The sequence below is a fragment of the Ambystoma mexicanum genome, chromosome 3p (assembly GCF_040938575.1).
Source record: "Ambystoma mexicanum isolate Mex_15411 chromosome 3p, UKY_AmexF1_1, whole genome shotgun sequence".
Classification (NCBI taxonomy): Eukaryota; Metazoa; Chordata; class Amphibia; order Caudata; family Ambystomatidae; genus Ambystoma; species Ambystoma mexicanum.
Genome location: NC_090925.1, coordinates 773,858,480 through 773,875,832, shown reverse-complemented (window position 1 = coordinate 773,875,832; position 17,353 = coordinate 773,858,480). Strand labels below are relative to the sequence as shown.

General features: G+C 45.2%; 1 protein-coding gene across 2 annotated transcripts in view; it reads right to left on the bottom strand.

Moving 5' to 3' along the window:
- The window catches only part of LOC138580852 (integrin alpha-D-like), a 750,488-nt gene that overhangs the window by 523,671 nt on the left and 209,464 nt on the right, over window positions 1–17,353 (bottom strand). For both annotated transcript variants that reach the window (XM_069651726.1, XM_069651727.1), the window contains exon 7: window positions 212–357. In XM_069651726.1, the coding sequence (XP_069507827.1) occupies window positions 212–357 (146 nt within the window). The remainder of the gene's footprint in view (window positions 1–211; window positions 358–17,353) is intronic.

The following is a 17,353-nucleotide window of genomic DNA, read 5'->3' as shown; positions in this document are numbered from 1 at the left end:
AGTGGGACTAAATTACCCAAAAGCGATCACAAAATGAGATAAAATGAGGCTAATCGCTCAGCAAACGAGGCACACTTGGACATACACAGGGGGACAATAGTGCTGATGGCAGAAGGATTCATTTGGAAACCGCACAGGGCATCAGCAAGAGGAGGGAGAGAAAAGGGCAGACAGGATTGGCCTTGTAGTCCACTTGGCGCAGTATACTTACACCACCTTCAGGATGGCAGTGGGGGTGTGTGTCCCACCCCCTTGCTGTTTGATGGACTTCATCAGGGTAGCTATATCACTTCTTTCTCGAAATTGATTAAAGTCAAAGTGAAGCGTGAACCTGTGCGAATACTGCATCAGTGCAAACTGAAATGAGAGAGAGAGTAATAGCAGGGTGAGTCATCTCTGTAAGATGTGCAGTACTGGGGCTCAATTTCATAAACATTGTTGGAATTGCAAGATATTTCAAGAATGTCCTGACACAATCCCTACACTCGCGGGCTCTCATTCCTTGAGAAATGTGTGGGGTCGGATGCATCACTGCTTCTCTGCACTGACACAAAATCCCAAAAGACCTCAGCCTGCTCTATGGCTGTCAATCCTACAAAAAGATGTTTTGGATAAGTTTACACGAGTCAATATATCTGCCTCTTCTCCTGGCTCAGTTTAAAGGTGAGCCTGGCAAGCTGCAGATTAGCAGTTTTCCTTTTTGCATTTGGTTCATTTGTGTTGTGTTGTGTTGTGTTGTGTTGTGAATCCCACCAAAACGCAATCTGCTGGGATGGATAGTGGAAGATGGCAAATGTGTATGAAGCCATCTCCATTAGTGATGTGTGTAAGTCCACTCTGTTTGTATGTGTCAAGTAAAAACAGAATTGGAGTGTTATACAATGTGCAGAGGCCTGTGATAGAAGCACACGCCTGCCATTTAGACAGAACAGACATAGATCACGAAAAAGTTAGGCAAATATTCTGATATTTGGCATGCTTTTAATGAACTATATGTCTAACATCCATACCACCTGTCCCCATTCCACCCCTCCTTTTTTTACTTCCCCCTCCTTTTCCTTTAACCATATAAGCTGATTGGTTTGCTGTTGTTGGCATATTTCTACTGTATTTTACTTACTTGCTTATTGTTTTGGCTCATATCTTGTTTCCTGTACATCTTGTATCAGTTATAAAATGTTAGCTGGTGCTTTGCAATGAAGGGCACAGGCAAAAGAAAGCAGCTGCTGCAACTTTGAATTGTTGTGTTAGCAAGATTGGTGAGGTAGAATGCTTGTGTATTAGAATCTGCAGGGAGTGACTTTCAAAATAACAGACCTTCTTTTCACTGACCAGCATTGCCTACTTCAAATCACACTGGTGTGTTACACTAACTGAACGCACCCCACCACAGCTGTAACCTGGGATGTCTAAGGAAGTCATTGAAATGCAATGCCTTCACGTTTCACTGCCTCACTGATGTCATAGAAGTTTCTAGTGTGTGCATGTGTATATCATCTAAAACCTAAGAAAGGGTATTGAAATGGGGGCGTAGCAGGGGAACCCCCCTGAACATCCTGGGGGAACTCTGTCAGTTTGCTACCTAGCTGCCGAAGTGGTGTGGCTATTGAATTAAAGGATTTCTAACATGACCTGACCCAAAATGACGACCGCTTTTCCTTGTACATGCCAATCCAGGTGCACAACTCAAATCCATTGCCCAGTTCTGGAATAATCGGGAATACAACAAGTCCTCCTGGGACTTTCCCCGGTACACACATAACAATGGGCCGCATTATGAGTCTGCCAGTCCGGAAATAAGGGTGCCGGTAGCAACGTACTGGCACCCTTTCCGGACCGGCGGACTACAACTCTGCTTTCCTGGGCCTGTGCGCCCAGCAGGTCTGACGTGCCGGGTGCAACGGCCCCAGAAAGCAGAGTTGTCACAGTTGCACCGGCACTGTTCGGAACGGTGCCGGTGCTTGTGTCTCCCCATTCCCACAGAGCCCTATGGGCAACGGTTTCCGCCACCTGATATCCCGGGCTGCCGGGACTTCCCGGTAGTACCGGGATATCAGGCGCAAAACTGTGTTCCAGTCTGGCGGCAACTCGCTGGTAGCACCGGCGGATTACCGCCAGACTTGGAATGAAGCCCAATATTGTCTATTTGACAAAACCTGCCACAGGCATGCCTTTTGGCGAGGGGGCCCATGGTCCACTGGGAAACGAGCCATTTTATTTAAGGTCAGCTCAGAAATAAAGACAGGTCTGTCATTTCTGCTTTTCTAATTTTTTTTTATTTCATCTTTTTATTGAAGCAAAAACAACAACAGATCGATAGAGTATGTCTCAAATCGACGTACTGCCATTAATATTCTTTCAATGGAATGTTAAACTGGTATTCCTGCTGCCTTCAGTTGAGCGCCCTTAAAACATGTGCGGATTTTGATAACATAAAGATATCATTCAGATATATTGCCACATGTTTTGTGTTATGGAAGAAATATGCATGTTTGGTGTTATCACCAAGGAAAGATCATTTATAAAACCACAATACTCACTCTAAACCACAACACTACTGACTGTGTTTCTCCTCAAACTGGGTGATTCAGGATTGTAACTATGCATTTCGACAGGATACAAAACACATAGGGAAGTGGGGTCTTCCCCCTTGCGAAAAAAACATGTGTCAACTGTGTTGGGATACTGAAAGAAAGTGTGGCCACCTGCTGTGCGGTTGATTCAGTATAACCTTCCACAGCTCCCATATCCTTCATCTTTTGCTTTCTGGCAAAAAGGCTGCGTCACATGTTTCTGACAAAGAAAACTGCTCTTTTGAATGTTTAGTACAATTTTGTGGAATTACTACAACTGCATTTAGTGCGTAATCCACCTGCGAAATTAGTATGTGCCCTAATATAGGATAATTCCAAGTACTGAGGGGAGACACACATACACATATTGTTTGTAATTGGTTATTTATAACGCAGCTAAATACCCAGGTTTCTAAGAACTGACCCGGGAATCGAACCTGTGTTGCTCTGTGTCGTAATGCTTCCAAGACAAGCGTGTTGCCCCTAAGCTATCCTCTAAAGACAGCTGGCACTTCAACCAGTGGAGCAATGACAAGGAACAATGTACTCCAATGTGATTTCCTCAACCATCAATATTCTATTTCTCGGCTAAGCCCTATAATGACCATGCTTCAAACTCCAGTGCAACTCAGCAGATGAACTCTATGTGATCGAGGAGGTGGCATGGCTTGTGCCGCTCACCCCACATTTCCAGATCAGGCCTTTGAGGTGCACGGCTTTAAGTGGTTTGGCCGCAGAGGCATGCTGCTTGTGGAGAAGCGCTGTGCAGTTACAGGCGATGCGCTGCACCGAACTTTTCCAGTGCTCATTGCAGCATGGCATCGATGATGCCGGAGATGCTAGAGAACATAGCGGGTGGGTGCTGCACCTTCTTCTCTCCGCTGAGAAGCAATTTAGTGGAGAGCTTGTGTGCAAAGCTTGAAAGAACCTCAGGCATTCAGGCCTTGTTTAACTATCCACTTGGCAGGTGGCTACATTAGGATCTCATGGTCTCAGCAGCCCCTAAGTCTCTTCTCTTCCAGGATATGCAGTGAGGGGTTAAGGGTGGTGTGGGGAAGCAGAGCAAGGTTTAGGGTTTTAGCAAAAGAGGGGGGTATGGGTTGAATAGTGATTGGTTATTTGGGTGTCTAGGAGCGATGGTGAACAGGTCTGTGGGTGTCCACAGCATGTGCTTCCTTTATTGTTTCCAGAGGCCCCTTCCTTGCTGCATAACACTCCCGTCGACTTCCTATGATTGCTCATTTCTGCCTTTCTGGCATCCCCGCGAGCAGACCCGAGCATTCCTTAGTCCAGCGCCTGGCCCAGTATCTGGCCTCACTGGGTGCTTAGCTTTCACCCTTTAGTTCAAGGTGAGCCATTTCCATTTAGTTTTCAGCTGAAAAATAGTTGAAAACTGATGGATGGGAGACCCCTACAAAAGACTTAGAAGGGATTCCACTGTCCCTACAAGCCATGGAATTCATGAGAAGGTGGACTTTAGGAGCCCTCCTTGCCATATGAATCTCGGCTTTCCAGAATGACTCATTCACACTGCCTTTGTCCACGCAGAAATCCTATCTTTCATATCATCATATGTAATAGCCTTCAAGGAATTAGTGCCAACCCTATATAAACTCTTTACTCTGCTGGAAAATATCTTATCCTCCGCCATTTCAGTGGTTTGAGGTTTTGTGACCCCTAAGCCATGTTGCTTACTATCCCCCATATTTGACGAGTTTCAGGCTTGAGACTAACTTGTTGCTCTGTACATTCGTATCCTATTCTGCCTGACAATTTTGACTGCCCGTCTTTCTTATCATTGTAGAGTCTTTTTCTGAAGACCAGAAGTTTCAGACTTAGAAAGCAAAAATATTTTTCTATATAATAAGGGTACCTGGTGAGGCTTGATCATCCAGGAATATACTAAACACATCGAACGTACCAATGATCAAGGCTTTTTATCTCAAACCCAAAAAACACTTTTTTGTCAGTTTGGTATCAGAACTTTTCTATTTGTTCCAAAACACAAAATATATTCATTTGCACCAAACAACACATATTTCCTTTAAAAACAATTCATATATAGACAGCCTATGGCCCTTAGTCAGGCCTTTGTACAAATCTATAACCCATGTGATGGCTTAATATTTCAATTTTAGACACACAAAAACAGTGATACACAGTTGGAAAATATGTTCACACCTATATTGATAATAAATGTCTACGACCCGCCGGGGGGTTGGTATACTAAAATGATTTAAGCAGAAATTGATGGCAGCATTGTCAAAAGGCATGATATATCGTTTCTTGGCTCTATTATTATTGCAGGCGATTTTAATACAGGAAGTCTCAGTTGTCCTCCTTCTGCTGAGCACACAATTTAATCTACTTGGCCATGTTTTGTAAAAGAACATGATTTAACACTATTACCTTTTGCAGACCCTCCCAAGGGTTACGAAGATTTCACATGGAGGAATGGTCTTTATAAATCACACTTAGATCATGTTGTGGTGGATTATGACCTCACTCTAAAGTGTAGCCTGATTAAAATCCACTTTAATAATTTGAGTGATCATGCAATCCTAAATTGGAAGTACTTCCTTGATATTGCCTACACAAATAAGAAGTAGTGCGTAAATATTAAGCCTGACATCCAGGGTAACCGACTATGTTGGTCGGAAACTGATATTAGATTCATAAATGAACTCTTAAACCAGCCTAAATACGATCTTGATTTGGCTTTTATGTCATCGAATTGGGTCTAACAAGAATGAAACACATTGACTCATATAATAATACAAGGTTAAATTATAATGGTAACAAGACACGTGTTTTGTTGACCCGCAGGTGGCTGAACAAAAACAAATATATCTTAAAACACAATTAAGTATTAGAAGAGATCCTTCTGAGAGCGACTGTGTGAAATAGGCCCTTATTAGAAAATTAACAACTCGCTACAGAAACTGGATTAAGCAGCAGAAAAGATCTGTTAATACCGCAAATTGGACAATTCTGTTTGGATGGCTTAAAACACATAATGCCCAAAAATGTTGGTCTCATTTTAATGATTGTAGAATGAGCCTATACCCCACACAGAGCTAAATTCAGGTTCTGAAGATGTTTGGTGTGCATACATTACTGATTTATATAACAAATCAACTCCCATTCTAGCCAAAACTAATCACAACTTTGATGACTGCAAACCTACGAACCTAGATATAGACGTGGACTCATTCATGAATATTATTATTCAATTGAAGAGTTCCCGCACCCTGGGTCCTGACGGTATACCAAACATTGTGATGAAAGCTGAACCGACCCTTTGGACAAAAATATTAAATAAATTATACAACCACATACTGCAAACCGGCTTAATAGCAGTCATTTTGCGGAGTTCTGTACTGGTGCCAATCTTTAAAAGGGGCTATAGGATGGACCCTACCAACTATCGCCTTCTGGCAATGAACGACTGCAGCCAAAAGATTTTTGAAACTGTTATACTAAGAGAACTTACCTGCTGGGTGGAAAAGACAACTTATTGAGCCTTTTTCAGACTGGTTTCCGTAAATCATATACTAGAATCACTAAAATCGCTGTTCTTCAATATTTAATTGCGGATACCAACAACAAATTTAGACCTAATTTTTCCTTTTGTTACATTGATTTTAGCAAGGCGTTCAATCTTGTTTCGCATCCTGTTCTCTGGAAGACGCTAATGGATTGGGGTATAGATTATACTTTATTATTTTTTATTCAACAACTATATGCAAATACCTCAATTACTGGTCCATAAAATTCTGACGGTCTATATTCTAAACATTGCGGTACTAGCATGGGATTGAAACAAGGCTGTGTCCTCGCCCCCATTTTGTATAATTTGTATACAGCTGATCGTAACTGATCTTTATCAAACATTCAAAACATTCCACCTAAAATCAATGGAATGCATGTACCATGGCTTGCCTATGCAGACAACATCATACTATTTGATCAAACTGCGATTGGTCTTCAGCGATCATTGAATGCCCTGGTCGAGTATGCTGCTAGGAATTTCATGGTCATAAACATAATGAAAACAAAAACGATGTGTCTGGGGAAAAACATCGGAGTCAAGGGCTTTCGGGTATGGAAATTAAAAGAGCATTTCCTGGAAAATGTTAGTGAATACCCTTATTTGGGCTTTCCCATTAGAATAAATCCTCCATTATCCCTTTATGAGGAGTGAATTACGAATAAAATCTGGAAAAAATGGTTGGTTGTAAGACACTATATTGTGGCGGCTATAATATACAAGGCTTGCTTGAAGTATATCGTACAGCTATAATACAAGGCACATTATATGCGCTGGTAGTTCTTCCATAAGGGCAGGTGAAATAGCTGAATGGCCTGGAAGCCAGGATTCTACGCACAGTCATAAATATCTCCCAATCTGTGCCGGTCGAGGCACTTAGATTGGAATTTGGGCAGGTGGCTTTACTGTCCTCATGGCAGATTCAGAAAGTCCTACTTTATACTAAGCTCATCCAGACCAACAAGAACTCGAACCGGCTACTGAAGCTCCTGGGCCTAAATATGGATAATGGGGGAAATAATGGGTCTTTTAGATCTCAAACATACCCATATGGCATACTTTCAAGCTCTAGGCCTACAAATAGGACATTTGTGACACTATGCCAAATTATGAAATGATAACAAAAAAGAAATCATGACTATGTGACATGGCTAGGAATGTTGACATTCTGCATACCAAGAAAAGATACACTGAATTCTCACACCAGAATTTTGTCATGAGCAAACCACGTAGCTATTTGATTAAGTTATGTTCTTTGGAACTCAAACGTTTTATATTACAATTGGGATTTAACCTTTTACCCACAATGGAATATATTGTCAAGTGGCAAAAAACTCAAGCTTCATAATGTCACTGCCGTCTTTGTCACTTTGCTATAGAGTCCAGCCGCCTTATATTAACGGATTGTATATTTAAAAAAAATATATTATAATAAAGTTTATGCAGATTATGTAACACAGATCAATCACATCCATCAGGAGCGACCAAATTTGGTCTAATCTACTTGGTGCTGAGTCTATAGTTATATCATCTGCTGCTTTTGCTATATGGAAAGAAGCACAAAAGAACTTTTGTTTTCCATGCTCTTATGAAATGTATATATGTTTATATCTGTTTAGATATTATAATTTTTATTTTTGTATTACTATTTTAATTGATAAACCATTAACAAATTAAAATGTTTTTAAATGTCATGAATTTCTGTTTTCTTTTTATCTCATTGTTTGTACTTTTATGTGCTGAAATTTTGTAATTAACTATTGCCCAATAAAGAAAATTGTACTGCACTTTCTAGCAGGTGCCATGGCAACAGCCATAGCTAGGCAATGCCTCGCTTCCGCAATGCTGAAGCCTTCAAGACCAGGCACTTTCTCTCACGGGGGAGATGCATCTTAAGCATCTCTCACCGAGATACTGATGCCTAGTTGTTTCCTTGATTCTGTCGTGCCAGCTCCTGCTTGCTCTCCCCTGTTTTCTGAGCTGCCTGATTCCCCTGCTGCCTCGCTCTCTTTCTCCTTGCTTGCCTGCTATTGCAGGTCTACTCCTTCTCCCTTCTCTCTGCATCCTCTGCATTACTCCATCATTCCCTTCTCCTCCTCTAGCAATGTCAGTCCGTAGTTGCCCTGCTGGATCGATCTTGACACAGTCTCATACCAGGACCTACTGTTTCATCTCCGCCACCTATCATCAGGGCTTTGCACTGACCTCCCACAAGATGAATCGTGGCTGGTGGCATAACCTTCTATACGGAGCCTGATTCACCACAGACTTCGGTGCAATTATGGTTAAGGCAGAGTCCCCATGCCTGATAAGGCGACCCATTTGAACCTCTTTTATTTCACGTTGAACTTTCAAGGAAGACGAAGGGCCAGATAGACAGGTTTGTAGCACGTCTTACATCCCAATTATTTGCTTCTGATCTAGCCACCTCCTTCTCCTCTGTGTTAAATCTTGTGGGCATCCCACGTCGAATTATGATATGATATGATATTTTATTTATATTGCGGTCATACACAGGTGTTTAAGAGCGCGACCAGGCAAAGGGAGGGGAACAGTGGAGAGAACAAACACAACGATCTTACTAGGCCCAGTGACATTGAGAACGCGCAAGTGCATGGGGAAGGGAAAAGGGGGAAAGTGCATTGGAGGGGGGAGAAATTGGAAAGTGCAGAACATAAGAGAGGACAAGATAAATAATAGGTAAATAAATAAATAAATACAGTGATCTAAAACAATGGTAGTGCAGCCTGTGAGGGCCAAGTGCAAGGTTGGTCAGATAGGGAGTATCTGATCAGTGCAGAGTGGGGGGGCCTGTATGGGTACAGATAGAGGCCCCAGTGCTAGGGCTGGCCAGGGGGTAGTGCAGGAGGGTGGCAGGGTGAGCAGGTACCTGAGCCCGAAGGGCAGAAGGTGGCCCGGTGCAGCATTGCTGAGAGAGAAAGCAGATCAGCAGGGGAGAAGAGGGGCAAAGGCAGAGGCAAAGAGGAAAGTCTTGGGGAGCTTACGGAACCGTAGATGGTTCTCCTCAGGTTTCAAGGTGGCAGGTAGGCAGTTCCAGAGGGAGGCCCTCGCAGAAGACAAAGATCTACCACCAGCTTGTTTCTTAGAAAAACGACTGACCCTGAGGAAGTTGGAGGTAGAGGAGCGAAGGGCTCTAGAGGGGAGGTATTTACGGAGGGATAGTTGAAGGTAATTTGGACGCAGGCCCCAGAAAGCCTTGTGGACAATGCAAAGGGTTTTAAATTTAATCCTTGCAGCCACAGGGAGCCAATGAAGGGATTTCAGAGCTGGAGAGATGTGGTCCCAGGGCTTGAGGCCAATGACAAGTCTTGCAGTCCTGTTCTGGATTAGTTGTAAAGGGCGGAGAGTGGAGGCAGGTAGATTTAGAAAGAGGCTGTTACAGTAGTCCAACCTAGAGAGAATCAGAGCTTGGGAGACAAGGAGCTTCTGAGGGAAGGAGAGGAAAGGAAGAGTGCCTTTAAGGAGGTGCAGTAAGACGTTAGACTTTTTGGAGACATCAGAGATGTGTGCAGAGAAGGAAAGTGTGGAGTCAAAGATGACCCCAAGGTTCTTAGCTTCTCTGGTGGGGGCAGGAGGAGGGCCAAGGGAGGCCGGTCAGAGAGTGAGGGGAAAGGATGGAGGGGGTGTACCAATGAGGAGGATCTCAGTCTTGTTGGCGTTTAAACAAAGATCATTTGCAGCACACCAATTTTGAATGGCGATTAGGCAGTCAGAGATGAGGGAAGGAGAGGAGGTGGCCGAGGGAAGCCTGAAAATGAGTTGGGTATCGTCAGCATAGCACTGGAAATTTGAGCAGAAAATGGAAATGCAGTAGGCGAGAGTTTCCAGGTATAGATTGAAGAGCCAGGGTGAGAGGTTGGACTCCTGGGGAACACCGCAGGTAGAGAGGGAGATAGAGGATAGGAAGGGCCCAAGTTGGACTTGGAGGGTCGATCAGATAGAAAAGAGGTCAGCCAGGCCAGAGCCTGATCGGTGATAGCCAGGTTGTCACAGAGACGATTTAGCAGGGTGGTATGGTTGACAGTGTGCTACGCTCACCTGGTCTCTGCGGAGGCGTTGGGGCACGGTTGCAGCCCTCCCAAGAATTAGATCAACCCGTCAGGCCTCCCCTCTGCAGATAAGCTGTGAGCGGCGGCAATTGGTGACACTGCTCCTGCGTGCATATGAAAGAAAGTGCTGATCTGTGACTATTGTACCTCTCAAATTCTTCTCCCCAAGGTGTGGTGTCTATGAGCATGTACCGGCCCATAAGGCTCACCTGTTAATTATTGATGACAAGCTCTCCGTCCTGCTACTTCTAACAGGGGCGCTTGTCTATGGGACCTAGTTCCTTCACTGTCCCCGGTAAGTAATAGTCCAGTCCAGCTGCGACTATGCTTCTCCTGGTTGGTAGTAAGTGTCTCGCAATGTCTCTTATCTCTTTCCCTTTCTGTTTTCTCTTTGTCTCTTCTCGTTTTAATGTCTTTGTATTATTGCTCCCAATATTGTTGTCAATTCCTGAATAATGTTTCTCTTCTGTTTTCTTCCCAATAGGTGGAAATGCAGCCCAAAAGCAGGTGTGGTGCGCGGGACGCGGCCGGGTGGTAGATGGATGAATCCACAATGTCCGACAGCAGGTAAGTGATGGTTTAAGGAAAAGCGTGAGGATCGGTGGTAGCCCAACCTTAAACTGAATGTCTTTTAAGTGTCTAACCCCTTGTCTACCGTTTTTCCTTGCAGGTGCTGCTGTCGCGGACGGAGCGCGTCTTGCTGCGGTGCCAAGATGAAGATTTCACCGTTCGGAAAGATTTGAAGATGAGCTGCAGTGCCAAGATGAAGATTTCGGCGTTCCGGAAGATTTGAAAATGAGCTGCGGTGCCAAGATGAAGATGTCAGCGTTCCGGAAGATTTGAAGATGAATGCCAGGATCAACGAAGACGCGCACAGGTGAGAACAGATTTCCCCAGGTGGTAAGTATGATGGCAGGAAGCAGGATTTCCAAAGGTAAGTCTGATCCCAGGCGGCGGTGAGCGTTACGCTGCATGGATAACACGAAGCGTCTGCCTCGGGGATCGGAGCAGCTTATATAGCCGCGATCATGGGCACGCCCACTAGGCTTGGCTTGCCTGCCACACCCTGCCACTCCTAGAGAGTCAGCACGTGTGAGGCAACCCAATAGCAGCAGCCACATGCAAGAGTACACGTGGGGCTGCTTTAGTGAATGGAAGTTTCCATGTTAAATGCACTTTGCACCCAAAATGAGGTGCTATGTCCATAATAAAGCACTCTTATCCCAAATAAATGTTCTTGCTTACTGTTATTCATGAGCCTGGCGCCAAAGGTGCCAGGACTGTGTCAATCCGGGCCCCCTGTGAATGTAGCCCTTTAATGTTTGCGTTCCCGGCCCGATGACCATGACAGCACTCCCCCTCAAGGCCCCTCTCAAGGGTGGCCCTCCTCCCGGTCCTGGTTTTGTGGGATTATTGCGATGGAACTGCCTGATTAAACGTGGAGCATGGACGTGTTCACTGGGTTCCCATGTTCGGTCTTGAGGTCCGTAACCTTTCCAGTCTATAAGGTAATACAATTTGGAGCGAACCACCTTGGAGTCCAGGATGGATTTGACTTCGTACTCCGGCTCCCCATCTAGTAATTCGGGCTCTGGTGGAGGGCAAATTCCTGTATTAGGTGTCATTGGTTTGAGGAGAGAGATATGAAAGACTGGGTGAATCTTCATGTGAGATGGTAACTCCAATTTCATGGCGGCAGGATTGATTATTGCCTTGAAAGCATAGGGGCCCAAGTATCTGGGTCGGAAGGCCCTTGGCCCTTTCAACGGTATGTATCTGGATGCTAACCAAACTTTATCTCTAATCTGGTAATCGGGAGCTTCTTTTCGGTGCCGATCAGCAATCAGTTTTTGTCCTTCTTTGGCCTTAGATGTTCTGTTGCTTCCTCAAGAACCTGAGTGATGGTTTTATGCAAGGTTTCTATTGCTGGCATTTCAAGTTTTGAGTGGATCAAACACTGATGTCCGCGGATGTCTTCCGTGCACAGTATAGAATGGAGTTTGTCCAGTACTCATGTGAACAGAGTTGTTGTATGCATGCTCGGCTACCCAGAGTATGTTTTTCCAGGAGTCCTCGGATTGCTGTAACATGCACCTTGAATACTGCTCTAACATCTGATTAGTTTGTTCAGTTTGCCCATCAGTCTGAGGGTGATGGCTTGTGGACAACCGGAGGTCGATTTTGGCAATTGTACAACACCTTCTCCAAAAGGCAAAAACAAATTGAGTTCCACGATCAGATATTATTATTGATGGTAATCCATGCAACCAAACAATTTGTTCTAGATACACAATAGAGAGAGTCAACGCAGTTGGGAGTCCCTTCAGAGGGATGAAATGGGCCATTTTGGAGAATAAATCCACAATGACTAAGATGGTGTTGTATCCATTGCAGGGAGGAAGATCCGTGATAAAGTCCATTGACAGAGTATGCCAAGGAGCTGGCGGTACCATCAAGGGACGTAGTAAGCCAGCAGGGTTTTGCTTCTGAGACTTGTGTTGTGCGGAAACACCACAGGTTGTAATAAACTGGGCGATATCTTTTCTCCAAGTTGGCCACCAGTAGTTTTGCTTTATCTTAGCCTGAGTTTTGGCTATTCCTGGATGTCCTTCCACTAATGAATAATGGTAGTTTGTGATGATTTGATTTTGTAGTTTCTTGTCCTGAATATATAAGCGTCCTTGAAAATATGGTAGGTTGTTTTCTATGGTATACCGGTCTCACTTTAAAAGCCATTCCTGTTGTGTTGACTGATTCATCTGGGATTGCAAACTGGTTTTTAAGTCATCTGCACACATGGTGGCGGCGATCTTGATTTGGATTCGTTCTTCGGGAATGATGGCCACGGGATCGGATGTTGTAAAAGCCTCTTTTTCTTCACTCATGCGTGATAGTGCGTCTGCCTTTCCATTCCGTACTCCAGGTCTATAGGTGATAATAAAGTCGTATTCTGCGAAAAAGAGAGCCCAACGAAGTTGACACGAGGATTGTGCTTTGGCAGTCTTCAAGCATTGTAAGTTACGGTGGTCCGTGATGACGGTGACCGTGTGTCTTGCCACACGAAGATAATGTCTCCATGCCTTGAATGCTGCTTTAATCGCCAGTAATTCCTTATCCATGATCGCGTAGTTAAATTTGGGAGCAGAACATTTGCTAGACCAGAATGCGACGGGATGTAACTGTCCTGTTTCAGGGTCCCGTTGGGACAATACCGCTCCTATTGCTACGTTTGAAGCATCTGTTTCAACCACATATGGCAGGTCTGGTCGAGGGTGTCGAAGAACTAGTGCTGTGGTAAATGCTAGTTTGAGCTTCCGAAGGCTTCTTCAGCTTCTGTAGACCAATGGAATTTCTTGTTCTTTCTCAGCAAGGAGGTAATTGGGTGTACGATTTGTGAAAACCCAGGTATAAAACCACAATAGAAATTGTCGAATCAAGCACATTTTGTACTCCTTTCGTGGATGTTGGTGAGGGCCATTGGAGTATTGCGTCCACCTTTCGTGTGTCCATATGTACGCCTTGTGGTGTGAGCATGAAACCGAGAAATTCGACCTCAGTCATATGGAAGAAAAATGTTTCCAGCTTGGCATACAACTGGTGTTTTCGAAGCTTCTCGAAGACTGCCCGGACATGACCGACATGTTCTTCCTTGGAAATTGAGTAGATGAGAATGTCATCTATGTAGACAAGTGCACAAATGTCCAACAGTTCACAGAGCACGTCATTCATAAAGAATTGGAATGTCTCAGGGGGTTACATAACCCAAAGGTCATGACCTGGTATTCGAAGAGGCCATACTTCGTGCGGAAGGCTGTCTTCCACTCATCTCCTTTTTTGACTCTCACAAGATGGTAGGCCCCTTGTAAATCCAGCTTTGTGTAAATCTGAGCGTGTTTCACCTGATCCAGGAGCTCTGGTATAAGTGGTAAGGGATATCGTTTTTTTACTGTGATCTGATTGATTGCTCTGTAGTCGATACAGGTTCTTAGGTCCCCTTACTTCTTAGGCACGAAGAAGAGGGGTGAAGAAGCAGGGGCCTTGATGGACGGATGAAACCGTTTGCCAGGTACTGATCCAGGTAAGTTATAAGATGTTGGTTTTCCTGCTCTATTAGAGCGAAATTCCGGCTGCAGGGGATTTGGGCTCCGGGCACGAGATCTATTTGGCAATCGTAGGGTCTGTGTGGGGGCAAAACGTTGGCTTGCTCTTTTTGGAAAACATCCTGGTAATCCAGGTATTCAAGTGGTAAAGAGCCAGTGAGGCCCAACACGATTCCTTTCTTGGGTTTCAGGTTGACGCCGTCTTTGTTGTAACAGGTGTCGGCACAGTCTTGAGGAAAGGCCAGAACTTGTTTTCGCCAGTCGATCCTAGGATTATGGGTCTCCAACCAAGGCATTCCCAATATCATCTGGAACTGAGGAGCACTGATGAGATCGAAGGTAATGTCCTCTTGATGCCCGTCCTGACACAGAAGCTTGACTTTCTCTGTGTATTGTGTCACCGGGCCGGATGATAGCTGAGAACCATCCACTGCAGTGACGTTTTCAGATTTCTGCTTTTGTTAGAGAGGAAGGCCTATTCGGATAGCCAGATCTTGGTCAATGTAGTTTCCGACAGCTCCACTGTCAATGTATGCCTCCAAGGCATATATCTTTGACGGTTGCTTGTGATTCACCAAAAGTACCGGAATGACTAGATGTGAGGCCTGCACGGATTCCTTTATCTCGCTCGACAAGTGGACCCCTACGCTTGCCGGGCATTGGAGTTTCCCGAGTCCTGTACTTCTTCTTCTTTGTCGGTTTTGTCCGTTGCTCCAACTATTTTCTTGGGTGGTTTTACCGGGCATTCACAGAGGAAGTGAACTGCTTTGCCACAATATAAGCAGAGCTGTTGCTGTCTTCTTTTCTCTCTTTCCGCCTTTGTAAGGGGACTCCGTAATCCACCAATTTGCATTGGTTCCGACTGTTCATGTGGTTTGGTCTGGTTCTCACGGGGTCGCACATAAACTGACCGTCCCTCTGTTATGGCTTGATCCATTTTCCTATTCTACAACCTATGATCGAGTTGCACTGTCAGTTCAAAGTAGTCTGCAAACCCCTCAGATGGGTTCACAGCTTGAGCCAACACATCCTTAAGTTCTCCACGTAACCCTCGATAAAAGAGCGTAGTTCTCTTTTTTTCTGGCCAGTTGGTCTGGGCTATGGGACGACTGAAGGTTGCAATGTAGGTTAATAGATCTTGATTCCCAAGTATGTGTGACAACAATTTGTTGTCCAGAGCTTGTCCTTGAGTATATCGGGCAAACAATTTCTCACTCTCATGCTGAAAACCCCCAAAGTTCCGAAGCAAAGGATCATCTTGAGTTACCAATGGTATTGGCAGTGCACCGCGTTGCCTCCTAGATATGAGAGTACGAATGCGACTTTGGCTTGATCGTTAGGAAAGGCTCCTGGTCTGCATAAGAAATGAAGGCGACATTGGTTCATGAATATGGCGAACTTGTCTGGATCGCCGATGAAGCGTTCGGGCGGGGCTAGGGGCACCTACCCTGGAAGAACCACCTGAACCGGTGTTGATTGCTGTGGTGTGGAAGAATGGGCCATCCCAGGCAAGGGAACCTGTCCTGCTTGTGCCTGTAGCATCTGTCTTGCCAAGTCGTCAGTTCTTTCTCGAGTTACAATAAGATCCCTCCTTAATGCACTGGTTTCTTGTCTTGAAGCATGTACTTCAGCCCATAATTCCCCCAGTAATTGGGCTAATTGGTCTGTTTCTGAAGTTTCCATAATGCCCAGGCAGAGAGTCGTAGAGGCTTTGCGTTCTGTTACGCTCACCTGGTCTCTGCGGAGGCGTTGGGGCACGGTTGCAGCCCTCCCAGGAATTAGATCACCCCCGTCCGGCCTCTCCCTCTGCAGATAAGCTGTGAGCAGCGGCAATTGGTGACACTGCTCCTGCGTGGATATGAGAGAAGGTGAGTGCGCTGATCTGTGACTATTGTACCTCTCAAACTCTTCTCCCCAAGGTGTGGTGTCTGTGAGCATGTACTGGCCCATAAGGCTCACCTGTTAATTATTGATGACAAGCTCTCTGTCCTGCTACTTCTGGCAGGGGCGCTTGTCGATGGGACCTAGATCCTTCACTGATCCCCGGTAAGTAATAGTCCAGCTGCGACTATGCTTCTCCTGGTTGGTAGTAAGTGTCTCTCAATGTCTCTTATCTCTTTCCCTTTCTGTATTCTCTTTGTCTCTTCTCGTTTTAAAGTCTTTGTATTATTGCTCCCAATATTGTTGTCAATTCCTGAATAATGTTTCTCTTCTGTTTTCTTCCCAATAGGTGGAAATGCGGCCCAAAAGCAGCTGTGGGGCGTGGGACGCGGCCGGGTGGAAGATGGATGAATCCGCAATGTCCGACAGCAGGTAAGAGATGGTTTAAGGAAAAGCGCAAGGTTCGTTGGTAGCGCAACCTTAAACTGAATATCTTTTAAGTGTCTGTCCTTGTCTTCCGTTTTTCCTTGCAGGTGCTGCTGTCGTGGACGGAGCGCGTCGCGCTGCGGTGCCAAGATGAAGATTTCAGCGTTCCGGAAGATTTGAAGATGAGCTGCCGTGCCAAGATGAAGATTTCAGCGTTCCGGAAGATTTGAAAATGAGCTGCGGTGCCAAGATGAAGATGTCAGCGTTCCGGAAGATTTGAAGATGAATGCCAGGATCAACGAAGACGCGCACAGTTGAGAGCAGATTTCCCCAGGTGGTAAGTATGATGGCAGGAAGCAGGATTTCCAAAGGTAAGTCTGATCCCAGGCGGCGGTGAGCGTTACGCTGCATGGAAGTGCAGAATAACGCGAAGCGTCTGCCTCGGGATCAGAGCAGCCTATATAGCCGCAATCGTGGGCATGCCCACTAGGCCTGGCTTTCCTGCCACACACTGCCACTCCTAGAGAGTCAGCAGGTGCAAGGCAACCCAATAGCAGCAGCCACACCCAAGAGTACATGTGGGGCTGCTTTAGTGAATGGACGTTCCCATGTTAAATATGCACTTTGTACCCAAAATGAGGTGCTATGTCCATATTAAAGCACTCTTATCCCAAATAAATGTTCTTGCTTACTGTTATTCATGAGCCTGGCGCCAAAGGAGCCAGGACTGTGTCCATCCGGGGCCCCTGTGAA